Source organism: Cariama cristata, unplaced genomic scaffold (assembly GCF_000690535.1).
Source record: "Cariama cristata isolate BGI_N322 unplaced genomic scaffold, ASM69053v1 scaffold17039, whole genome shotgun sequence".
Classification (NCBI taxonomy): Eukaryota; Metazoa; Chordata; class Aves; order Cariamiformes; family Cariamidae; genus Cariama; species Cariama cristata.
In genome coordinates, this window is record NW_009636533.1 from 57,330 (window position 1) to 79,533 (window position 22,204).

Sequence of the window (22,204 nt, forward strand, 5' to 3'; positions counted from 1 at the left end):
AAAAGTTGCTCAGACCAGACAAAGCTCTATTGGAGATTTGTATCTATTAAATACCATTAAAGCTTATCAATGCATAACTTTTCCAGTCAGAAAAGATACAAATCAGTTTAAGACTCTTCAAATTGGTTCTGGCACAACTAGACACTTTGATCAGGACAACTCTGTGTGATTTCAAAGTGATGGACAGTTGTGCCTTATCAACTAATCACCATCATGAAGAATGAGTACAAGTTAGACACTAAGCAAAAGACATCCTCCCTATCATTAATATCACTTAGCACAAAAAGTCTTCTAGAGTGAAATGCTGAGCAGATACACGAGCGTCAGGAAATAAAGTTTTGAAAGGGAAAGGCTTAATTCTTTTGTGTCTTTTTTACTCTGTGTGTTTTATTTGGTTGTTGGGTTTTTTTCTTTTTACCTGTGCCATACTACCAGTAGTAAAGAGTCACAAAATATTGCTCAAATAAGAAAATAATCCCAACATTTCCACATACAACAATTAAAAATAATTTTCACAAGACAAATCTCTATGTTGGACTAGCCAACTACTTCTTTCCACAAAAAAACACCCAAACCAAACAAAAACAAAACAAAAACCCCAAACCTCAAAACACTCGTATAGAAACAAAGTACTCTACATCTTATTGTTGGTGTCAGCTGAAAGAACAGTGAGTTCACAGTTAATAACCACTGCAATCACTGATGTACAACAAATTTTCTAGCTACATACATAATTTTTTCCCCAATTTATTAGTTTTAATAGTGGAAAATGTGCATTGACTTGAAAGCGATATGACAGATACTGTGAAAAGATCTCCACATACTGCCTTAGTGCCTACCTTCTGCAAACCTCTTCCTACAGTTCTCCAGTCATATGGAGACTGATCTCCCAGTTGAGCACACAGAAGTGCCTGCTGGATATGGCACTAGTTTTCATCTTTGAGGGGATATGTTTCATAGCTTTCGCATTTCCTTGGCTAAGGCTACGAGTGCATGGATACAGCCAGTCAGGGAAGTAAATCTATTCCAGTCTGAAGAGTTGTAAGCACGTGATGCAAGCTCTAGATGTCCTATAGCCCAGCACAACACCCACAGACTAGCTTCATAACAACTGGACAGTTCGGGGGGGCTTCCGAAAGCCTGCCTTTCAAAGCACAGCCTGTTTGTTTCTCACACTCTCTAAAATAGTCTGCTTGTGTGCAGCTACCTTCAAGGGATGTAGCAGATTTAAACTTCAAGTTTTGCATCTCGCAGCTTCTGTTGAGGATTCCGAGCTCAACTGAGCTGGGGAAAAAAGGAAAAAAAACCGATAGTTTTTAATATAATGTAATGCCCCCAATAATTTTGTATACCTATGTTCAAGGTCACACCCAAGTCTCAACAAAATCAGGTATACAAATGGAATATCTTACAGATCATTTCTGCTGTGAAATGTATACTTTTTCTAGACCAGTGACCTGTAAACTTCTGATCTAATACAAGAGTTTTGTTTCCTTACTGCATCACCTACTTTGACATCTGACATTGCCAGGTTTGATCTGTAGCTTCTTTTTCTCAAGTCATTTGACTTCCTACGAAGTGGATTGGGTCATTTAGAAAAATATAGTCCTGTAATGAATTTCATGAACATACTACTACTCCCAGTGTTTGGGATCCCTAAACAAAGTGGCAGCATCCCAAAAGCTCAAAGGCTACCAATGTAAACATCTTACCTGTTCCTATGCAACATAGTACAAAAAATTAAAATAGTATTTTAAAGAGACTCTCCAAGGTACACACTATGTGTTGTACCGATCCCAGGCATGGTGGGCAACCATAAGTACAATGCAAAGCAACACACCATCCAAAAGGAGGAGAAAAGCCCTAATGGTATTGTCAGGGTTTTGGGGGCTTGTCAATAGTTACAGAAAGCACAGAATAAAAAAGTTGCACCCAAAAGAGTTGAGAAATTGATATAAAGACAAAAATTAGTATGCAGACATGCATACCTGATGTAAAATAATAAATTTATACATACCTGATTTACAATAAATAAAATCTAAAGATTATCTGTGGTCCACTGTTACATTTCCTGGAATAGTTTTAGTTAGGGAACATACAGTAGCACAGCTTCTGGGTTATAACCCCTATTTTAAGACCGATCAAGTCACAGTAGAAGGCTGTTGTCTGGTTTTGATGCACAAGTTAAAGGTGACTGTATAGTACAATGCCTTAGAAATGTGGTCCACGAGCAATGACATAGACTGGTGTACTCATTTATTGTGTATTATTTCACGTTCCTAATAATATCACTGACATTATAATACCTCTAATAGTAGATCCCCAACTAGTGTAATGTTGCCCAAGTTCTGTTGACTTGAAGGGAGCTACACATACATCCAGTACATCCAGCACATCTTGTTTTGTTGTTCGAGGTTTTTTTTTTTTTTCATTGTAATTCAGGAAGCCTGTCATTTCTGTTCCCACAGGAAACCTTGGAACATAACTCTTGATTTATCAGCGTGCATAAATCATTTTACCTCTGTTAAACTTTGGTGCCTCTTCAGACTGCTACATACAATGTTATGCTGTAGCACTGAGCTGGTTTAGGTTCTCGTACATCTCAAAGCATATAAAAAATAAGATGATAGCTTATACCACCTGTTAAGCTGCAAACTACCCTCTCAGAACAATGATGGAAATGCTAACACTCCAGTCATTTACAGTACATGGTCTACCCAGTCAAATTCTATGTCCTTGGATCAAAAAGTTCTTCGCTGAAATGAGATGGAGAAGAAATGTATTCCAGCTCATATGATTTAGTACAAAGCAAAAAAATGGTTGAAACCTGGCTGGCTGAATAAATATAAGTGTGACTGAAAAACATGAGTTTGAACCCTAACACTGCCGATCAAGCGAGAACAGTTCTTCATATTTTTCTGGACAAAGTTCCTGAATGTCAGGCATAAAGGCGCCTGGAAAGGAAAGAGAGGTGCAGATGGCACCTGGGAAATCTGCTGGTCTGCAAGTGTCTCGGACAGACAAACAGAGCAGCAGGGACTTGTAACCGATCAGCACTTCTAATACCAAGAGAAAAACATTAGCAGCAGCACAGCATTCCCAAGTAAGTACTTTAATTTGCCTGGAGATAATATCCATCACATCTGACTAGTGATTTCTTAAATTTTTAATTCAAGACTAAACAGATCGGTACTTGATGCATGACTCTTCATCTTTTTAGATACCATTGCTCTGGTAATGACCCACATTACTCACTGCCTTTATCCTTGGGGTTTTAGTGAATGAGCTATGTATTAAGCAATTGCACTTTACAATGATTACACTTTGCAAAATCACTAGAGGGATGAAAACTGGCAAGCATGAGAGCTTTCTACTTGCACAAAACAGAGAAAAGACAGAGGTTAAATTCATAAGAAAAGGTGCTCTGTACTGGGTCTGTGTAGGAATTTTGATAAAGTCACTACAAAAACTAGGATTTCAAAAAATTATTGTAATTAATCACAGCCAAAGAATGAAACATAGGCATTCTTGGGAAGCAACCACCCTTTCTCATCCTTACATTCCGGATCCTGCTTATTCTGTGGTATCAGTAGTACCAGCATCTGTTGTGGATTTCAAACCTTGCTGAGGGTTTCTGCCCCAGAATCAAAGGTGTACTTTTCAAAGAGTGTGTTTCCAACTCCTGTTTTGTAATAACCTTGCAGAAATAAACACAGGGTAAACAATGCAGTAATGTCTCCCAAGTCTGCAAACTTGGGAGTCAGCTTGGAAAAAAAAAATACAGCTTTAAAAAAAATACAACTTTAAGAGACACACAGACTTCTGTCCAATTTGACAGTATGAAATCTAGAGTTAACCATTTTCCTCGCCTATCAGAAGCAATGGTTTATGGGCCCCTATGTCTTGCTGACATAAAACTGCCCCAAGAATTGACTTCTCCCTCCAAGAAGCAAGCCTCTCTGCTGTCACAGGGGAAAAGTGTCCAGTCTCCATGACCAGCAAAGCAAGCTCTGTTCCAAACCTCACACCCTGCTTGTCATAGTGCCCTTCGCTCTAAGAGCTAAAGAACTAAACCAAGCGTAAAAGTCTATGTTTTCTCCCTCTGCCACGACGTACGGTAAAGTCACATCTTCTGTCTGTAAACCATTTTGGGGACAACATGAACTAAACACCATTCACATTGTGTCAGTCCCAAATCTCTCCATTTCCCCGTCTCTCTAAAGGTCCCCACCACAATTTGGTTTGCCATCTGAGGGAATCAAAAGAGCCTGGGGCAATTTATAACCTAATTTAGATGGTCACGGGTTGTACAGACCTTTTGCACGCTGTTGCAACAGCAAGGTGGGATCAAAGGCCCCTCTAGTCCGGTTGTGTCTCCCAGCAGCAGGTGTTTGGGGAAGAAGGTACAAACCCCCGCAGACAGCAACCCTCCCTTCCCCTGCCCAGCTCACAGCTGAGATCCAGCGCCCTTCTGATACAGAACGGAGCTCTCCCCCCTGTCATTTTGAAATTAATCCTTTGAGGACTGTAGATAGTTTCACGCAGCAATACCTTTCTATGACTTTTTAAACTTTTCCCTTGTGATTACAATCACTGTGGTTTCTCCCCCACCCTTCTCTCTCCTATTGATCTCATCTTCCATAAACTTCACATATTCACTGAGTTTGCACAGTGTGTCACCCTTCAGCTATTTCACGAGTGGTTTTACTTTTTAAAACAAGCATATAGAAGACATTTCTCTAATCCCCAAGCCCTACTTAAACTTTCTGCTGCCTCTGTGCTCTTTGCCCGCCGTATCTTCCAAACAGTTTACCTATTTCAGCTTTACTTTTATTATTTGCTATTTACTCAATACACGAGGTTTCTTCCCACGATTCTCTGCCCACAGCTGTGCCCAATATTGGTTGCAAAACCCAAAAGATCTCTCTTGTCCTTTCCTTCTCTTGCTTTTCCAGTGGGAAACTGGAAATCAAATCAACTCCCCAACTGATTATACTTCTGTAAGCTCTGCCTCTTTTCTGGTGACTTCTTTTCACTAAGTTCTTTTTATTAATACCCTATCAGTGGCTTTTCCAGTCTCTTTGATTTATCTAATCATAAAGAAAAACAAGTGGCACCAACATACAGAGCTGCGGTCGGTGAGCCACTGGGAGAACCAGAACCACCTTTCCTACTTGTAGTTTCCAGCTCACACAATTAAACATGCAGCCAAATTAATTTCCCATTGTGAATTTTGGGAGCCAACGTTACGCAACTTCTTCAGGTCCTCTACAGCTCTGTTTGCTTTGTCTAAATGAGGGAAAGGAAGGGAGGTATCTGCAAAGCAGTCTCTGCTAGACTGTCTCCCCTTTGTGGCACATCAACACACCGAATATTTAAATCGGATCAATCCAACAACATTCAATTCTAACATGGGAACCCTCCGGGCTCAAATATACGGAGAAATCACCATTTAGCTGAGTGACATCGCCATTTAGCTGAGCTATACCAACGTCTCGTACAGATGTGATGTTAGCTAAGACACATTAGTCCATTCTTAAATAAAGAGGACTCAATAATGCTCATTGGCACTAGCGTTGAGTGCTTCTTAACTGCAAAGCTGCAGGAAACAGCGTTCTCCTCTCCCAGGCAGAAGCGAGATTATTGTAGGCAATGTTATGTCAGTGATCCTGAGGCTGTGAGTGACAAACAACTTCTCTTAACTTTGCAGTTCTACTCTGCAAAAGCAAGAATGTGGTTTCTAGCATCCTAGCACATTTTCTTCCACATGGCAGTGAAATATAGGAGGACATAGCAATAATATAAATACTTGAATGGACATCTACAAATCTGCTGAATGGGAGATTCCTCACCTTTAATACCGAATTTTTGCAGTGTTCCTGTTTAAAGCTGCCCTCATCAAGCCCAAAGATGGAAACTATCATAAGGATCAAACTCAACCATGGAAATGCCTGACAGGAAGTGTTCCATCAAAAACGCAAGGCAACTTACCTGAAACCATTTTATCCAGGATTGCATGGAGTAATGAATCTGGTAATCGGTTCATGACTTTGTGGATGCCCAGATCACCTGTATTGCATTGAATCTGAACAATTTCACATTTGGCAATGATGCTGAAATACTACTGACTGTGGCTAATCCACAATTCTTTCTTCTATTTCCTTAAGTCCGAGGATAAAAGCTTCCTGATTTTTTATTATTGCAGTATTTTTTAAATTCCCGTATCTTTAGTCAAGTTTCTTTCAGATCTGCATTTCAGGACCAAAAAAGTGCAGCGCAGCACCAAATATAACACTGCATTAATTTTCCTTGAATATAAAGAAGTTTTTCCTGAAACACAAACGATATCCAGCTACTGCTTTTAAAACACGCACAGTACTAAAACATTCAAGCAGCCTAGATGCAAAAACCAACTTCCAAGAAGCCTTGGGATGGAAATCTTAGAGAAGTTTTCACAGTAACATGACAGAGCTCTTATGAAGTGTATTAGAATATAATTGGAAATGTAAAGCAATAATTTTCATCTTTCAGTCTCTTTTCTACTTTCTTAATTCTCATTTCACTTTGCCTGCTCCACATGTGGCAATAAGAGGATTACTGTAAGTGAATCTGAGAACCGCATGTCAGGGATCCACAGAGGTTTAGTGTTCATTTCAAGAGACTCTTCAGAGCATTTGTTCAAATGTGCCAACAGTTTATTCCAATTAAGGCGAGATGTAACAGCCTAAACATAAACTTCCAGTTATGGAGTAAGAACTACTCAAAACTAAACATGAGTGGCCATTACAAAGGAAAATATATACTTAAAATGTAAAGAGTATCAAGGAAAAGTAACACAAAATCAAGACAAAACATTCCAGCTCTACAAACTATGAAGTGCAAAGAAATGTGTATTTTTCTAATACTAATGTAACTTTTTTTCATCTATCAGTTTTCAGTGGGATTCACAGGACAGCAGCTCTACTCCAGAAAAATCTCTTTAAAAAGGCAATACAACTCCACAGGATCTTTTGCTTCTCAACTTTACTTCCAGGGTGCGTAAACTCACCGTGGGACTTGTACATCAAAAATAGACACATCTTGCCACGTGAATCCCAAACTGTACGAAAGAATTTGTAGGATAAATTCTCCTTCCAAAGCATACAGGTGACTAAATGGCTTTCAGTGGAAGTTAGATGCGACCAGGGACAATACGCAGACCAACATCTGTATTGAATCAGTGTCAGAGATATAGCAGAAATTTTTTACAGTCCTTCTGACAGAAGCTACCTTTCAAGAGACACTCACTGTAAGAGAGATACCAGACTTCTCAAGCACTCAAGTGCACTCACACCAAAATACTGCAAAGCTACAGCGAATCTTCACCAGCATTGCCAAAAACTTTCATTCCTAATTTCTACTTCCTCAGTATTTAGGACATACAGACAGTGGAATACATGAATGACAGCAGACTGGTGACAGCAGAATACATCCCCAGGGTTTCTCCCCCATTTTAAAACAAAATATAACAAGAGGAGTGAAAACATGCTCACCACAAAAGGGAACTGGATTTTTAGTTCCACATTTAAGCACTTTAAAGCTGCCGCTTTTCTCTAGGCACATCTAAACAGTCCTCCAGAAACTCTACAGCCTTGGTGAACTGCTTTTGGGACTCTCACTGATGAGAGATGTTTCCTCACTTGTACGAACCAGCATTGTGAGTGGTGAAGGACTGCAGAGAAGAGGAGTTGTGTTATGGAATCAGTTTAAGTCAGGGCAGGGGGAGTCCCCGAGATCTTCTCTCTCCTTTTAGTGCACTGTCACAGGTGGTCCTGGAGACCTGGCTGCTGTCCTTTGTCTTCTGACAATCAGATGTCATCCTTTTTTTTTTAATCTATTTCCAGCTTTGTGTTCATATTCAGAAAACACCAAACAGGTGGGTTTTTTAAATCCATTTATTTCTTTGCTGCTGCAAAAATATGGCCTACAACATGTTCCCATCTCAAAGTCACAAGTGTTCTTCATCCTGCCACTTCAAAGCTCTTGGCCAGGATATGTTTTTTTCAAGGACTGGCACCTGCTGAAAAATTGTTAAAGCTGGGAAAGGGGAGAATGTAGTGAGGGTAAGAGTTAAAAAGAGTAAGTTTAACTGCCTACTGCCATCCACATTACACAACTGGTGACTTCACTTGGGCTCAAATACATACTAGCTTCCTTGCATAATCCATCTAATGCATTTTCAAGCTGCGAGTTAACACACAACAGCATCAGCCGTTCTGGTTCTTGGGAAATTATGATCCCTGTAAACAGCCTCTTTCTAAGATAACGCTGTTAATGCTGCTGTCAGTGGTCTAATTTAAAGGCACTGGCTTCAGCACTTGGTAGGAACATGCACTTTTGGGTGATCAATCTATTTACGTATTCATGTGTGTGCACAAAGGTGCATGATATTGGGGTAGCCAACAACTCACTAGCCGCTCCTTTGCGTGCAGAGGTGATATCTAGACCTTGTGTGACGCTGCTGCTCTCCAGTCGTGATATATGAAGCCTGTTTCAAACCATTGCAAGTAAAGTACATTGCAAAGGGTGAGTGAAATTCCACTTGCGGTTCCAATGTGTGCATAGTTAACATTATGAGTCCAGCTCCTATGCAATTCACTTCTCCTAAAAGCAAGGTTTTCTTTCCTGAGTCACATACCCACAGTCACTGACAGGACCGTGTGTTACATCCTGGTAGAAAACATTTTATAGTACTGAAGTATGCCCTGCCTTTCAAATTGAGTGTATGAAAAAAATTTGTAAAATTTCACTTAGCTCCAAAGATAATCAAGAAGCAGGCTAGAGGTCAACATTTTGGCCATGAAAAGGAAAAGCAAACCAACCAAGCTAAATTACGTAACTCTCATCTCGCCAAGCTCTTCTATATGCCAAACTAAACACAGACTAAACACAAATGTCAAGGAAAACTGTGAAGAAAGAGAAGAGCCTGAGGGTTCCATGAACCAGATGGTATAGTCATGGAATGGATGTAACTGTTAGTAACAGCTTTCTGTGCCTGTACCAACTTCTCATCTGATCAGTGTTTTCAGAAACCAGTAGATTCATTAACAGATATTTAAATTCAGGATACTTCGTTCCAGAAAAAAAGGTTGTTAGTTTTGTGTGGGTTTTTTTTTTTTTTTAACCCTCTTTTAATAGGGCAATAAAAAAATTGGCAAAAGGGCTCAAGCACAGGGGGATGCAGATGATTACAGATTTTTTTTCTCAGTGAATTCCCAAGTGGAAACACACATTTTGGCAGATGCATTCCACAGAGTCCTTTTGTAGCACATGAAAAACCCAGGTGTAGCTGCAGAAAGTAAAGTGTGGGTCTGCCTTAAGACTACCCTTGGAACTGGTGCCTTATATGTTACTTTTCTTACTATCTGAATACATAGACTATGTCATACCATTTTTTGTGAACAACGGATCACGTCTCCAGCCAGTCTGAGAACATAACTTCCAAACACAGCTTTCCAACTTCTTACATTTTACTGTCTTGCCCCGTGAACTTGTACCGTTTGAAAGAGGAATTTTTGCATCAGAAAACATCTTTTATTTACCAGCACATTTGTCCTGTGTTCTTCACAAGATTTGGGACTGAAAACAAAAAGGATATTCTTCCAAACATAAAAAGATGGAATATCACAATAGCATCACCATCACTAGCAAAAATGAATGAGAAATAGCTTAAGTACCTCTAACTTTAAAAGCTCTTATTTCATATTCCTTGTTAAATAGCTGGAACCAACAGCCAGACAATGAACTTACTTTCTAGAAGCTCACGTTTTCTTGAAATGAAGTCACAGTAACGTGCTAATATTATAAGCACTGGCCTCTGACCTCACTGCAGAATTAAGCTGGAGAAGGATGTGGGCTCTGAAAGAGATGGTTTTCATGTGAACACTTAGGAACAGTCTTCAGCACTGTCAAAAAGACCAAATAAACATTGCCTGACACAGTCTTCATTCTGCAAAACCTGACATTTTGCAGAAGTGTTGGCAACATTCATGTTTACAAACCTGGCAGAAAATAAATATTTCTTTATTTTTATCCTAGAAGTGATTATCACACAAAAGGTTTAAAAAAATTGAAACATAACAACCCGTTGGTACTGCTGCTCACAACCATGCTGGTGTTCTGACACCATTCAAACCTCAACCAGTGCCCATGAGGGCTTTAAGTATTGGCCAGAGAACTGGAAATTAATTTAGACTGCTTTACTACAGGAATTCCCTCAAAACAATTTCATACAGCCTTTTGATGATCATGGGTAAACAGAAAAATAACTGAGCTTCCTAATAAAGAGGGGGAACATACCACCTTTGTTTTCACCCCAGTGAGCAGCCAGTTGCTTCCTAGTTTCGGCTTTGGCAATGAATATTATGTACACACTTCACGAACAAGGTACATAGCGTTCTTCCATGGTGTCCTTCTACCTGTTTTTTTTTACTTTGAGTTAGTCCTGTCACAGTTATTGACCTGTGCACTGGAACCAGGAACAGACTTGGTAGCCAAAGACCACCATACCACACCAGTGTTATATACCTGTATTTTACCAATGCCATTTCTACCCCAGTGAGTGAGGCAAATGCAGCTGTACCCTGATCAACTGCCCAATGATCTTTTTAATGGACTACTTTTCCTTAGACCTTTTACTATTACCATCTGCTAGTGTTTGAAATACCCACACTGTAGCATCAAATAGTTTTGCTTTTAATTTTTCTAGGGCAAGGCTCTCAAGCCTCGTCACAAACACTGAGCTTACCCTCTATCTCTGTGCCAGTTTGTTGGATTTAGTTCAGTCTGATCTGAAAATAAGAACACTCCAACAAATCATGACTTAAGTAAAAGTTCCATATGTATTATGTCAGTTACAGTTATGCAATGGCCAAATATTAGTAAATTTGTAGCTAATATTAAATTAAAACTCTGGAAAAAACAGCAACAAACAGTTCCATGGCACGTACCATTCTTACCATGGGGATAATGCTTACCCTTTGTCCAAAGGGACAGTGGAAACAAGTATAAATATAGAAACTGTCTCAAAACCGCAAATCTAAGCCTATGTTAATGCTCTAAACTGTCACTGACTTTCACTAAAATTATTCAGATCCAAAGATAAGCAATGATTTAGGACATCAATTTATAATGTAATGCTGGTGACCCTGTACCAGTCAGGCTGGATTGGTTTCTGTCCACAAAGCAAACTACAGAGTGGCAATATTTAGCACTTGTCTTGCAAAGCATATAGTATGTAAATGTGTTTTTTTAAAGATATGCATACACAGTTCCCCAAATTCAACTGTGGCTGAGTATTCCTCTCCCAGTTTTCAATAATTTTTAAACAAAATAAATATCAAGCCCTTTCTGTTTGGATGCTTTGCTTTGTTTTTCCAGCCTGAATGAGTCTACAGATATTTTCTTAGTTATACAAGGCCAATGTTTCACTTTGCAAACATTGAAGATGAAGGAACACTTGAAGCTTCAGCACCAGAAGGAAAACAAGGAAGAGTGCAGAGGGTAGCTCCATTTGGAAGCATAGAGCTATAACACTTATTGTTCCAGTTTGTTACAAGTAGCTCATAAGGACCTTTATTCTAAGTAGTCCCATTGCTGCTGACAACCAAAGTGATTCTTATGTGGATCACACCTTCAACACCCTTGAGCTGATATAGTTTGTAACCTTGCAGAACAGTAACACAAACCAGTTCCCCATAAGCACTGGAAAGCTGTGAATACTTGTAATCTCTTGCAAAATGTCATCTCAGTTTAGTCAAAGCTTCACCTACTTCCTTAGAAAAAGAAGTCTATCATACTTGGAGTTTGTTCCTGTGATTTTTTTGTTGTTGGAGTGTTGAGTTCTTGATCTAAGGTTTTATTTATCTGTCAGGCTGAATGAGGGTAGGGAGAGAAGAGGAGCACCGTAATATTAGCAGATTAATTAATATTACTTGTGATGACACTGATTATTTTCCCTGTTTGTCCCCTATCTCTCCTTACTATCCTCATCTTGCTGCCTTTTTTGATTTTTCCAGAGCGTTGTCAACAGAGCTGTGAAAGTTCATTCCTTTGAGAGAACAACATTGCTGATTTCCTCTACGTCTTTGCTTCCATAGGAAGCAGATACCTGGTAGATTTGCAAGGGAATGCTAAATCAACTATGGAAGTTCTGCACTGTTGTCTGTTTCTGAGAAAGTCGTAGAAGTTCTTCTCTAATTGCTTTGATAAGAGAGGCTGAAGAGTGACCTGGTTGAAGGTCTTCAGTGGAACTGGTGGTGTAGCAAAGGCCCTGGCCCTGAAGGCTGTTGTGTGGAAGCTGAGCAGGGGGTGCCGAGGGCTGCCTGGCCGAAGTCCTCGGCATCTGGAATACTGGTGAGGAGGAATATTCTTGGTGTCCATGCATATGCGTCTGTAAAAAGGTAGAAAGCATTATTGGACTTTCTGAGCAAACACGATAATCCCAGAAAAGACAAGAAAGCAAAAAGACAAAGAACAGGGGGAAAGCAACATGGAGATGCTTCTATCTGCTGCCACTGTTGTTCTGTTGTATGAATGAGTGATTCCTCTTATGGAGCACAAAACAAGTGTACACAAAATTGCTGGACTGCCTCAAGTTCAGGGATTTTCAAAATCTCTTTGAGCATCCATTAAAAAGTCTGACCTCCCTTTCTAACCTATGGTATGTTTAGAAACTTAAGTGGAAGGAGGTGGGGAGAAAAAACACAGAACTGGAAGTCAACAGAATTGGCTTCTCTTTCCTTGCCTTTCCATCAACTTCCTGAAAGAGAACAAGCAAATCACTCTCTTCCCAGCTGTCACTTCTCCATACTATTTATAAGTAGACATACTTCTACTGTCACCTTCCCCTTCTCTGCCTGGCTTGCCTGTTCAGACTTTACATTTGTGATGACCCTGTGACTGACCAGTCAGTGCCCAGGAAAACATGGTCAACAGAAGAAGCAGCAGGAGAAAATTACTCAAATTGGAAAGATTAGATTTTTCTATACTCAACAGCTGTTTTACATATCTGAGAAACACTATCCCAGTATAGGGACAACTATTGTTTCAGGGTAGAAAGGGATTAATTCTGCATTTGCTCAGTAACATACATTTTCTAACAAAACAAGAGAGAAACAAAACAGAAGCCTGAGTTTATGGGCTCGTCCATCTGGAAAAAAAATCTGCTTACAGTAAAACAAAGCATGAAATTACAATACACTAGGTGACTGCACTGACTCCTAGTACACAAATCTAAATTCCAGCTGACATCCCTAAAGCAAGTGTTTTCTCTTCCCTCGTATTGCTGAAGGCTGAGACACAGCCAAAAGAAAACACTGGACACAAAGGACTTGAACACACCCTGCTGAAGGCACAACTGCCAGCAAAGCAGTGTAATCCCCTTTCAAAGGGTCTGTGCTGGGAATGAGGAGCAGCTAGCTGCAGCAAGTTCAGATCACAGTTATCACAATTTAGTGAGCACTATCTTTCTCTGTGAATAAGCCTTAAGTAGTAGCAGAGAGAACAATCTGATGAGGGAAGAAAGGACACCAAGGTCAGCTAGAAGAGGATTTGGGGGCGAGGGGAATGAAGGGATTACAAAGCAGAGTCTGGGAAGGATATGAGGGACCTAGAGCAACTGGGGAAGTAGTGAAAAAATGCACGAGAGTATGTTCCTTAACGTCTCTCATAATATAAATGAATAAAATCTAAGCTGGTTTGTATAAGGTAAAACTAATAATAGATTCTGACCTTCTTGCACAGCTCATGTACAGCACTCATCATTTACACAGTTAATTTAGGGAGAGAGATTAAGAGGAAAAGAAGCTTTAATAGAAGAATGACAGGTAAAGAAGGCTTTCCTAGTAACATCCTGCCTTACTTCTTATAAAAGGGAGGCAATTTTTGTATCAGAAAGGAATGAATGGGTCTCTTGATTGTTCAGAATTATACATTTGGCAGTGAAACCTGAAACTAACTCATATGTGCAGTTTAGAGTTGGCAAACCTGACAAGTACCCTGTGGGTTTATAGAAAAGAGATGACATAAAAAATTATTAAAAGCAAACGTTCCTTGACACATGAGTCTTAACAGCAAACTAAACTATGTTCAGGTTACTTTCACATTAAAATGCATTATGTGATTCAGCTCCTTCTCATACTGCTCCTTCTCATCCCTTATCATCATGATAAGGGAACTTAGGAAAAACATCTGATGACTGCAGTGGCTGTTTTTTAACATTAAGTCTATCAAAGTTCTCTTAAATATCTCAGAAAAACAAAAGTGAGGATTTCTGTGATCTGATATATAAAATCAAAATTAAACAAGTCTGAGAATTTTCAAAACCTCATCGGTTTAGAAACCTAACCTATACTAAACTACAACAGCAAAATAAGGACAGTAAAAAGGTTGGGAGAATTTTTGCTGATTTTAATTTTTTTTTTTACTTTTAATTTCTTTACTAACAGAAATACACATCAATATATAATATTATATATGTAACAAGATATAGCTTTATATAGTACTTATAAATTATATACATTTATATAGAAACTTCTGTATAACTAAGAGCAGTACACAATAATTGACAAAAATATCTTTATTGAATCTTTCTTCTTCAGGAATGAAGATTTATAAGATTACATTGTGAATTTAATAACTGTTGAACTCTGTGGTCAATTTCAACTGAATTGGATGTATAAATATACATACATGCATAGGTGTATATATGTATGAACAGATGTATATTATAAAATTCACAAAAATAGGTAGCTGATCTGTGCTATCATTGAATCTGCTTCTGAGTGGCAGAAAGGTCAAGTTAGGCTGTGCTCAGCTGGACTTGTCAGCAAGGATGTATGTCACAGGGGACATGAGAGACAACCTGAAGTATGGTGAGATGGTTTAGAGACACTACAGTGGGCAGCTGCAGTACAAAAATAGAGTAAAAGGATAAAAGTGGCTTGGAAGAAACATTTGAAAGCTGGAGAAGACTTGGGAGAACAGTGGAGAACTATAGGGGATTGTAGATGAATAGGAGGTGATGTCAGGTGGTGGTAGGGAGGTACAGATATGCAAGACACTATGCACATCTGTAAGAAACCAGGCTTCCTTTGTTCTGCTGTTCAAATGACCACTTGCTCAGTATTGCATTTTGTGTCAGCCAAGAAAATGCTGTAATTATCCCGGTTGCCTAGGCCTTCTAGATCGACAGTTAAGGTGAATTGATGGTAACCTGCACACTGGCTCTCGGTCAGGAGATACAAGTGAGAGGTCAAATTCCAGCAGAAAACCAGGTGGTGACTGCAGGAATAATAGGTGAGGATACTGTGAGGAAAAGGGACATTGCGGGAGCACAAATGCAGATCCCTCTTGAGTTTGTGGGTGACAAGAACGCTCTAGATCTAATCTTTCTAAATGCAGAGTTTAATTTTAGAAACTTGCTCAGAATGAGGGAACAGTAAGACTGTTTCTAAAGGATCAGCTGAATATTGCACCATAAGAAACATGACTGTCAATAAGTAAAAACTCCTTTCCAAAAGGAGAAAAGATCAATTCAGAGCTCTGTCCTAGTGAAGGAATCCAAACTCTGAAGGTAATTATTGAACTATAGAAAACTACAAGACTAGGGCTCATCTAATAATGTGTTTTGTTTTTTTTTTTAATGGGAATAGTCCTTTGCAAAAAAAGAAAGAATTCCTGATAGGAAAAGGAAAGTGCAGGTACTAGGTGAGCTCTCCTACAACTAAATGACACCACACTCAGATAGTTTTAGTCCATGATCTCCTCCTTTTGCGTTTTTTTTTTTTTAAAAAAAAACCACAACAAAAAAACACCAACCAAAAAAAACAAAAAAAAAACTCAACTAAAGCCTGAAAAAAAAAAAACCACCACATTGCAGTAACATATGAACCGCAGCAACCAGTAAGCAAAAACTTCTGTCAAAGCTGAAGTAGTGTTTAAACTCTTGATTAATTAAAAGAAAGTCAACCTGGATTGAGGTGACAGGTATCCATCTGAAATGGTGACTGAAAGTCCAAATTGCAACCAAATCATATTCTATTGGGACATGAATCTTTGAAAGTTGTGCAGGTAACTGATGTCTAAACCAACTGTTTGTATAGCATCTCAGATAATGGGTCTACAACTGAATTTTCAGTAATATGTTAGCAATGCAAGTAATAAAATATTAAGAAAGTAATGGCTGAACATGCACTTGGGGAACAGAAGGGGAAGGCCTGCAGATCTAGAAAAAAGTCATTTTCAGAAAAGAAAGACAAATTATAAGAAGTGGCAATGAATGGTAATCTAGAGATGCCTCTGAAAATGGAACAGGAGACTAAGATCTATCATGCAAGTGCTGTTCTAGATGTAAACTGAAATTATGATGTTCTTGCACTCAAATACCACAGTTCCAAGCACAAGACAGCAAGTTAAATTAGGCAAATACATCTTTCAGCTTTGACAGTTAAAGTTTCTGAAGAGTATCCGCAGAGTTTGTTTCTAGTGTGCCCAGTTCTCAAAAGCTTTATGCTGCTCCTCTCAAGTTCACTTGGAATGGTGGCAGCTCAGTTCCACCAAAATCTAAAGATAAGGCCCATCCTGATGCATTTCCTTTCTGCAAAGCCATTTTGAGATCATGCAATACTGCAAACCAACTTTAAGTAGTGTGAACACACACTGCACTGAGTATGCAAAAGAAGGAGATCCTTCCTTTCTCCCTCAAGGAAGAAACCAGAAAAATGCTAGTTTAAGGAAAGGAGCAAAAAAAGGACCATAAAGTTGTCGCTCTCAAGAGCATTACAATAAAACTGTCACAGGTCAGTCTGCTCCATGATGCAAGTACGTCAAACATGGACTGGTAAGAGTCAACTTTATCTTTCCTGAAAAGGCCATACACTATCTTCAACCTCACACATCTGATTGAATCAGAAACATCAACCTCTAGAAGCACCACTGCCAAGAACATGAAATCACAATGGCTGCCTAGGTAACACTGGTAAATGAATATGTATTAAATTTACCACATCCTGCTGACTGAGGTTAGGAAAATAACTTGTTTAGAAACACTTCTATTGTTATGTGCAAGTATGTACCTTATTGCCCTGACTCCTGCTGTTGCACACTGATACAAAAGAACTATACCAATGCAAAGTAGGATGGTAGTCTGGGGCAATTTAATTCAGTGTTTTCTACTTACAATGATCTCAATCTCGAAATACAGAGGCATATTTCAAAGAAGAAAATGGAAAGCAGTATCCACCTCTGCTGGAGCTCAGAAGCAGAACTGGGTGAACTGCAATTAATGGGTGAAGGCCTCAAGTGAGAAAAAAAAAAAGGTTAGGGTAAAGTGAGAAAAGCAGTTAGAGAGAAGCAAAGGTGAAAGAACAGCAAGCAAAAGTCAGAAGAGCTAACAAGGGTTCGAAGAGCAAAGCAAAGAATGTCAAAGAAGCAACTGAAAGTATTCCGGGGGAAAAAGTTCCAAACAGTAATGCAGGAAAAAAAATACCCGAACATATCACTACTTCGGAAACTATGCAAATGTGTAACACAGTACTCACTGCATCTCTCCTAGCATATTCATCCTCTCCACGGTACTGGGGCCACCCTGGCCCCCCCGGCTGGCCATGCCCTGCTCTGCCTGAGGGGATCTCCACTTGTTGACCTCCGATCCTGCTAGCAATTCCCACCTGAGTGAGGTGCTGTATCTGAGAACCTTAAAAGCAAATATTGTTTTTTCATCTTTATACACAGTCAAGTTTGTAGGGCAGACAAATGACAACATAAAACTTTGTTGGAAGCAGGAGACAAGAAGAAGGTGGAGTTCTGTTTCCGTGCAATTAATAAAAAAAAAATAATGAGCAGAAAGAAGGCTGTCAGTGTAGAATAAAGAAGGAAAAGTTATGTGCATTTTGTGCAGTTCATTTGAGTGTGATGCTTTTCATTGCCACTGCACTGAAAGAAGAGGTTGAGACACATGCATCTCAGACATGGACTACACTTCATTCCAAAAATATGCCAGCCCTTTCCAAACAGCATTTACTGAAAGCCCTGGCAATGCTTTCATGTAAATTACTTAGCAGCAAAGCGAAGACATCTGCTCCTGTGGTACACCTTATTTGCATCACACTGGCAAGACCCTAACTCTCCAGACTGCTTTCTATTCCATCTCTCAGAAGACTAAAATACATGACTATATAAGAGTACAGTTCTTTCAGCTTTGCGGTTAAATATTAAACGATGCTGTTGTTGACTAACGAGAAGGTCAGAACACACTGTATCTCCTTTCAGCCTGAAAGCTAACCTCCTCCTTTCTCTTTTCCCTTCCCTCCCCTCCTGCTGCTTTCAAACACATGCAAGGGTAGCCACCACCATTAATTTCAAGAGACATGTAACAACATGCCACCTTTCCTTTCTTCTGAATTTCCTCCCACAGGGAAACACAATTTATTTTATCATTATTATATTTTATGACTCATTAGAAATGAAACAGATTTAATAAACTCACAGATACATAAGAGAAAACTGTGTGTGTGTGTACAAAAACGGAGGAAAAGACAAAAACAACGGTGTGATTTCCGTGATGGACAGTTAGGTCACTTCCATATTTTCCTCTCAAAAAATCCAGTATTTGAGAAGTTTGATATTTGCACATGATTATGCTGATGGACAGAAACTAATCATCTGAATTGCCTCCAAACTTTAAAGCAGAATATACATGAACATTTAGAGAATAGTATGAATCAGACAATAAAGTAATCATTGTTGAACTCTAACAGTCATGACATCCCTGTCATTCTCATTCATTTAACATTTACAGGGAGAGGACAGCAGCTATCAAAACTAGGCCTCTGACATGAGTATATGATCGTATTTCCAGTCTTTTTCAACTCGCCAGGAAGAAAACATTTCTCTGGGAGAAAATTAACTGTGGCATTTGCATAAGAATAGAATATTTTATTCCTAGAATCAGTGTTTGCTGCTGAATTGCCACGTGATGTTAGAATCTTATTCATGATAGCATTGACGAATGCTATGGAAATTATCTCACAACCAAATCGGGGAGGGTGATTTCGTATGGGACAGCAGCAATAGACAATATCATCAGAAGCTAAATGATCCTGCTTTTATACATACATTTCTAGGAAGAGAAATGAAGATGCAGGAATGTATTAAAAAAAATTTGTTATTTAGCACGTTGATTTGGGATGCATCAGCTCATTTAGCACAAAAGAAATAGTCAGCAGTGGAAAGTTAGCATACACTGTACACTCAAACAATTAAGTAATTTTCCATTCTTAGAGAATGGGGTTTTTTTGAAAATACGCTGTGTGACAACCAAGGTTTGCAAGATACTAAATAGGTGGCAAAGCACTGCCTTTTGCTCCCAGGTCCTACGGATGTAAAGTTAACCTCACTTTGTGATCACTTTCTTTTGGCAGTGAAGACAAGGACCACATTTCAAGTGTAGCAGCTGAAGCAGAATGACATCTTAATGGTGACCTCAGTGTAAGAGTAGATATGGAAAAGGATCAGTTATTTCAGTGCATAGGCAACCTAAGTGAAGTGTACCTGCAGTGCTTCCAACTGGTCGTGGCCGTGCCACTGATGGCATCTCCTCTGAGTATATCCCTCTGGAGGAATATTGAACCTCAGGTGGCTGCTGGTCTGGGTGCATTAACTCTGCAGGTGGAAGAAAACCTGGCCCAAAGTTCTGCCTGTGGAAAAGTAAGGACTCAAAATTACAATAACTGAATTGCCTAATCAGAAACATTAATGCAGGTGTACCTCATACAACAACTCTTTATGTTGCCTTTTAATGTAATTGTAATCTTAAATGTTAAAGAAAATAATTACACCTGAGGGATATATTCCTCCTTCATGACCTGCACTGCACAGGAACAGGAGTTAGAAACGCTAACAAAATTTCACACAAGTGTTTTTCACCATGTTGCAATCTCCTCAATGCAGAGAAAAAAAATTCACAGATCTTCTTTTCCCCTTGGGAAGCATCTTCAGTGAAAAAAAAACAAAACAAAACAAAATAGAAAAGTAAGACTTCACTAGTGATGTAGCTGCTTACCTCAGCGACAAATCTGATTCTTACTCAAGAGTTTCTGGGCACACAGTTCTGGTCTAACTCAAACCATCCAAACTACATTACATGTGTATTTCATGGACAACTATTATTTCATCAAGCATTCTCATAATTTTTCAGAAAATTTTCAAAACTTTGCTCTTTAAGATTCCTCAAACTACTTAAAGCTGTTATTAGCATGTATGAAGAGATGCAACGTATACTAAAATTAATGTTTCCGGTAATTCAGACTGGCACTGGTAGTGGTTGTTATACATTTACTGAAATGAGTTAACAATAGAAACACATCAATCTAACTTCATTAATTGAGCCAAGGTAATGGGACCTGTAAAAGAAACCCTATAATTCATTCACAGAACAGGAGTAGAGAAGGAGAAGGAAATGCTGTTTTTCCTATGCTTCCTATTAACATATCTTAACACTGGCATGGAGAGATTGTATTTTAAAAGACTGATGGCAACTGAGTTTTCAAGGATTATTGATTCCTGACAATATGGTGGAGGTGTGGATGCCCACACTTGAGGCGCTTACATTATCAGGCTAATCTCTCTTAGACTCCAGGTATGATCAAAGGAAGAGACACGCTCCTCAAGAGGCATTCAAAGCAAAAGATTAGGTTCACTACATTATTTTCTGCAGGAGCCTCTTACTGGTGAGTACAAAAGAAAAAGTGAGACAAACATCCTAAGTCAGGCACATGAAATTACAGAAAGTGAGGACTAGGGAAGAGTTTTATAAGCCTTTCACCACAACGGCATCTAAGCCCTTCTAGGCTATGAACTGCAACCTATCCCATTCCTCAAGACCTCATTTTTACACCATTTTGCTTTACAGGAAAATCCCGTGACTGCATCTAATTGAAACTATTCTTCATTTGTGCTTTATTTAGAAAACTAATCACCTTTGTACAACAGTCAGATAGGAAAGAAAGCTGATGTAAAAATAAATAGCCTAATAAAGCCAAATAACAGCCTAATAAAGCACAAACAAATAATTGTAAACTAAAGTATGAGCCACTTGGCATACAGTATTAAATGTAGGAGGTATAAGGGGTTCAAACTGCAACAATCCCATTGTATAAGTGCCAGAATTTCCCCAGCTGCCTTGCATATAATCCCACCTGTCCACTCAGCAGATCCAGAGGAAACCATTTCCAACCAGACTTAGAAGCTAGTAAAAAGAAACGTTTGAATGAGTAGGTAATGTTTAACAATATTGCTTCTGTTATGTTAATCACTGTAACCGGTAAAGGATGTGATCATCTAGCTCCTTATGCCTGCAGTGCTGAGCTGGAATCTTGTAGCTGACAAATTACTACGATTTTTTGATGTTGTCTAAAGAAAATATTTTCTCAACATGCCTGCAAATGTATTATTTTTGTGCCAATTTTTCAGAGGACAGGAAGTATATCCTTTATTACTGAGGGGTTTGTACTTGAAAGGCACATATTTAATAACCAACCACACTCTCTTCACAATCTTCTTTATAATAGATATATACAGCTACTCTTTAAAGTCAGAGATCAACAGAGGAGTAAAAAACAGGATACAGCTCTAAATCTATACCATACAGGCTTTCTAGTACTCGTTCCTACTTCCAAACTGAGATTCAGTCTTCAATTTATCTTTGCACATTCAAAAAATTATTAATCTCCAGTTATTTAATTAAGTGCGGAGGTACTGCCCAAAAATCAATTTTACACCACTAATCCACTACGGCTAAGTATCTCTATCTCTGTTGCATGATGCAATATTCATTTTCTGGTAAAAGCTGTTCATTGTGCCTCTATGTTTGTCCAGCTGTTATGTGACCCCGGTCTTTTACATTTAATTTTTCTTACCAAGGTTGGTTCCACCCCATTAAAGATGCTGACTGCACTTGCACAGAGAAGGGAACACTACAGTCATCCAACTATTATTCCCTACATTGGATATTTAAGCCAATGGGCTATGACATTGATACATGCCACCTAATCATACTGACCTCAGGTTACTTCTCCTTCCTCTAACTGGTGCACCATCAATTTGTTTATCATTATCTTCCGAATTTGAGCATAACCCCCACTCCTCAACCAAGACAACTCTTTCC

The 22,204-nt window shown here is 39.0% G+C and overlaps 1 protein-coding gene across 1 annotated transcript in view; it reads right to left on the reverse strand.

The window, feature by feature from the left end:
- Positions 1–11,860: 11,860 nt before the first annotated feature.
- KIAA1549 (KIAA1549 ortholog) overlaps positions 11,861–22,204 on the reverse strand; it is a 75,765-nt gene continuing 65,421 nt past the window's right edge. The window contains 3 exon segments of the mRNA XM_009707956.1: positions 11,861–12,430; positions 17,580–17,734; positions 19,591–19,736. Of these exon segments, the coding sequence (XP_009706258.1) occupies positions 12,176–12,430; positions 17,580–17,734; positions 19,591–19,736 (556 nt within the window). The 3' untranslated portion in view covers positions 11,861–12,175.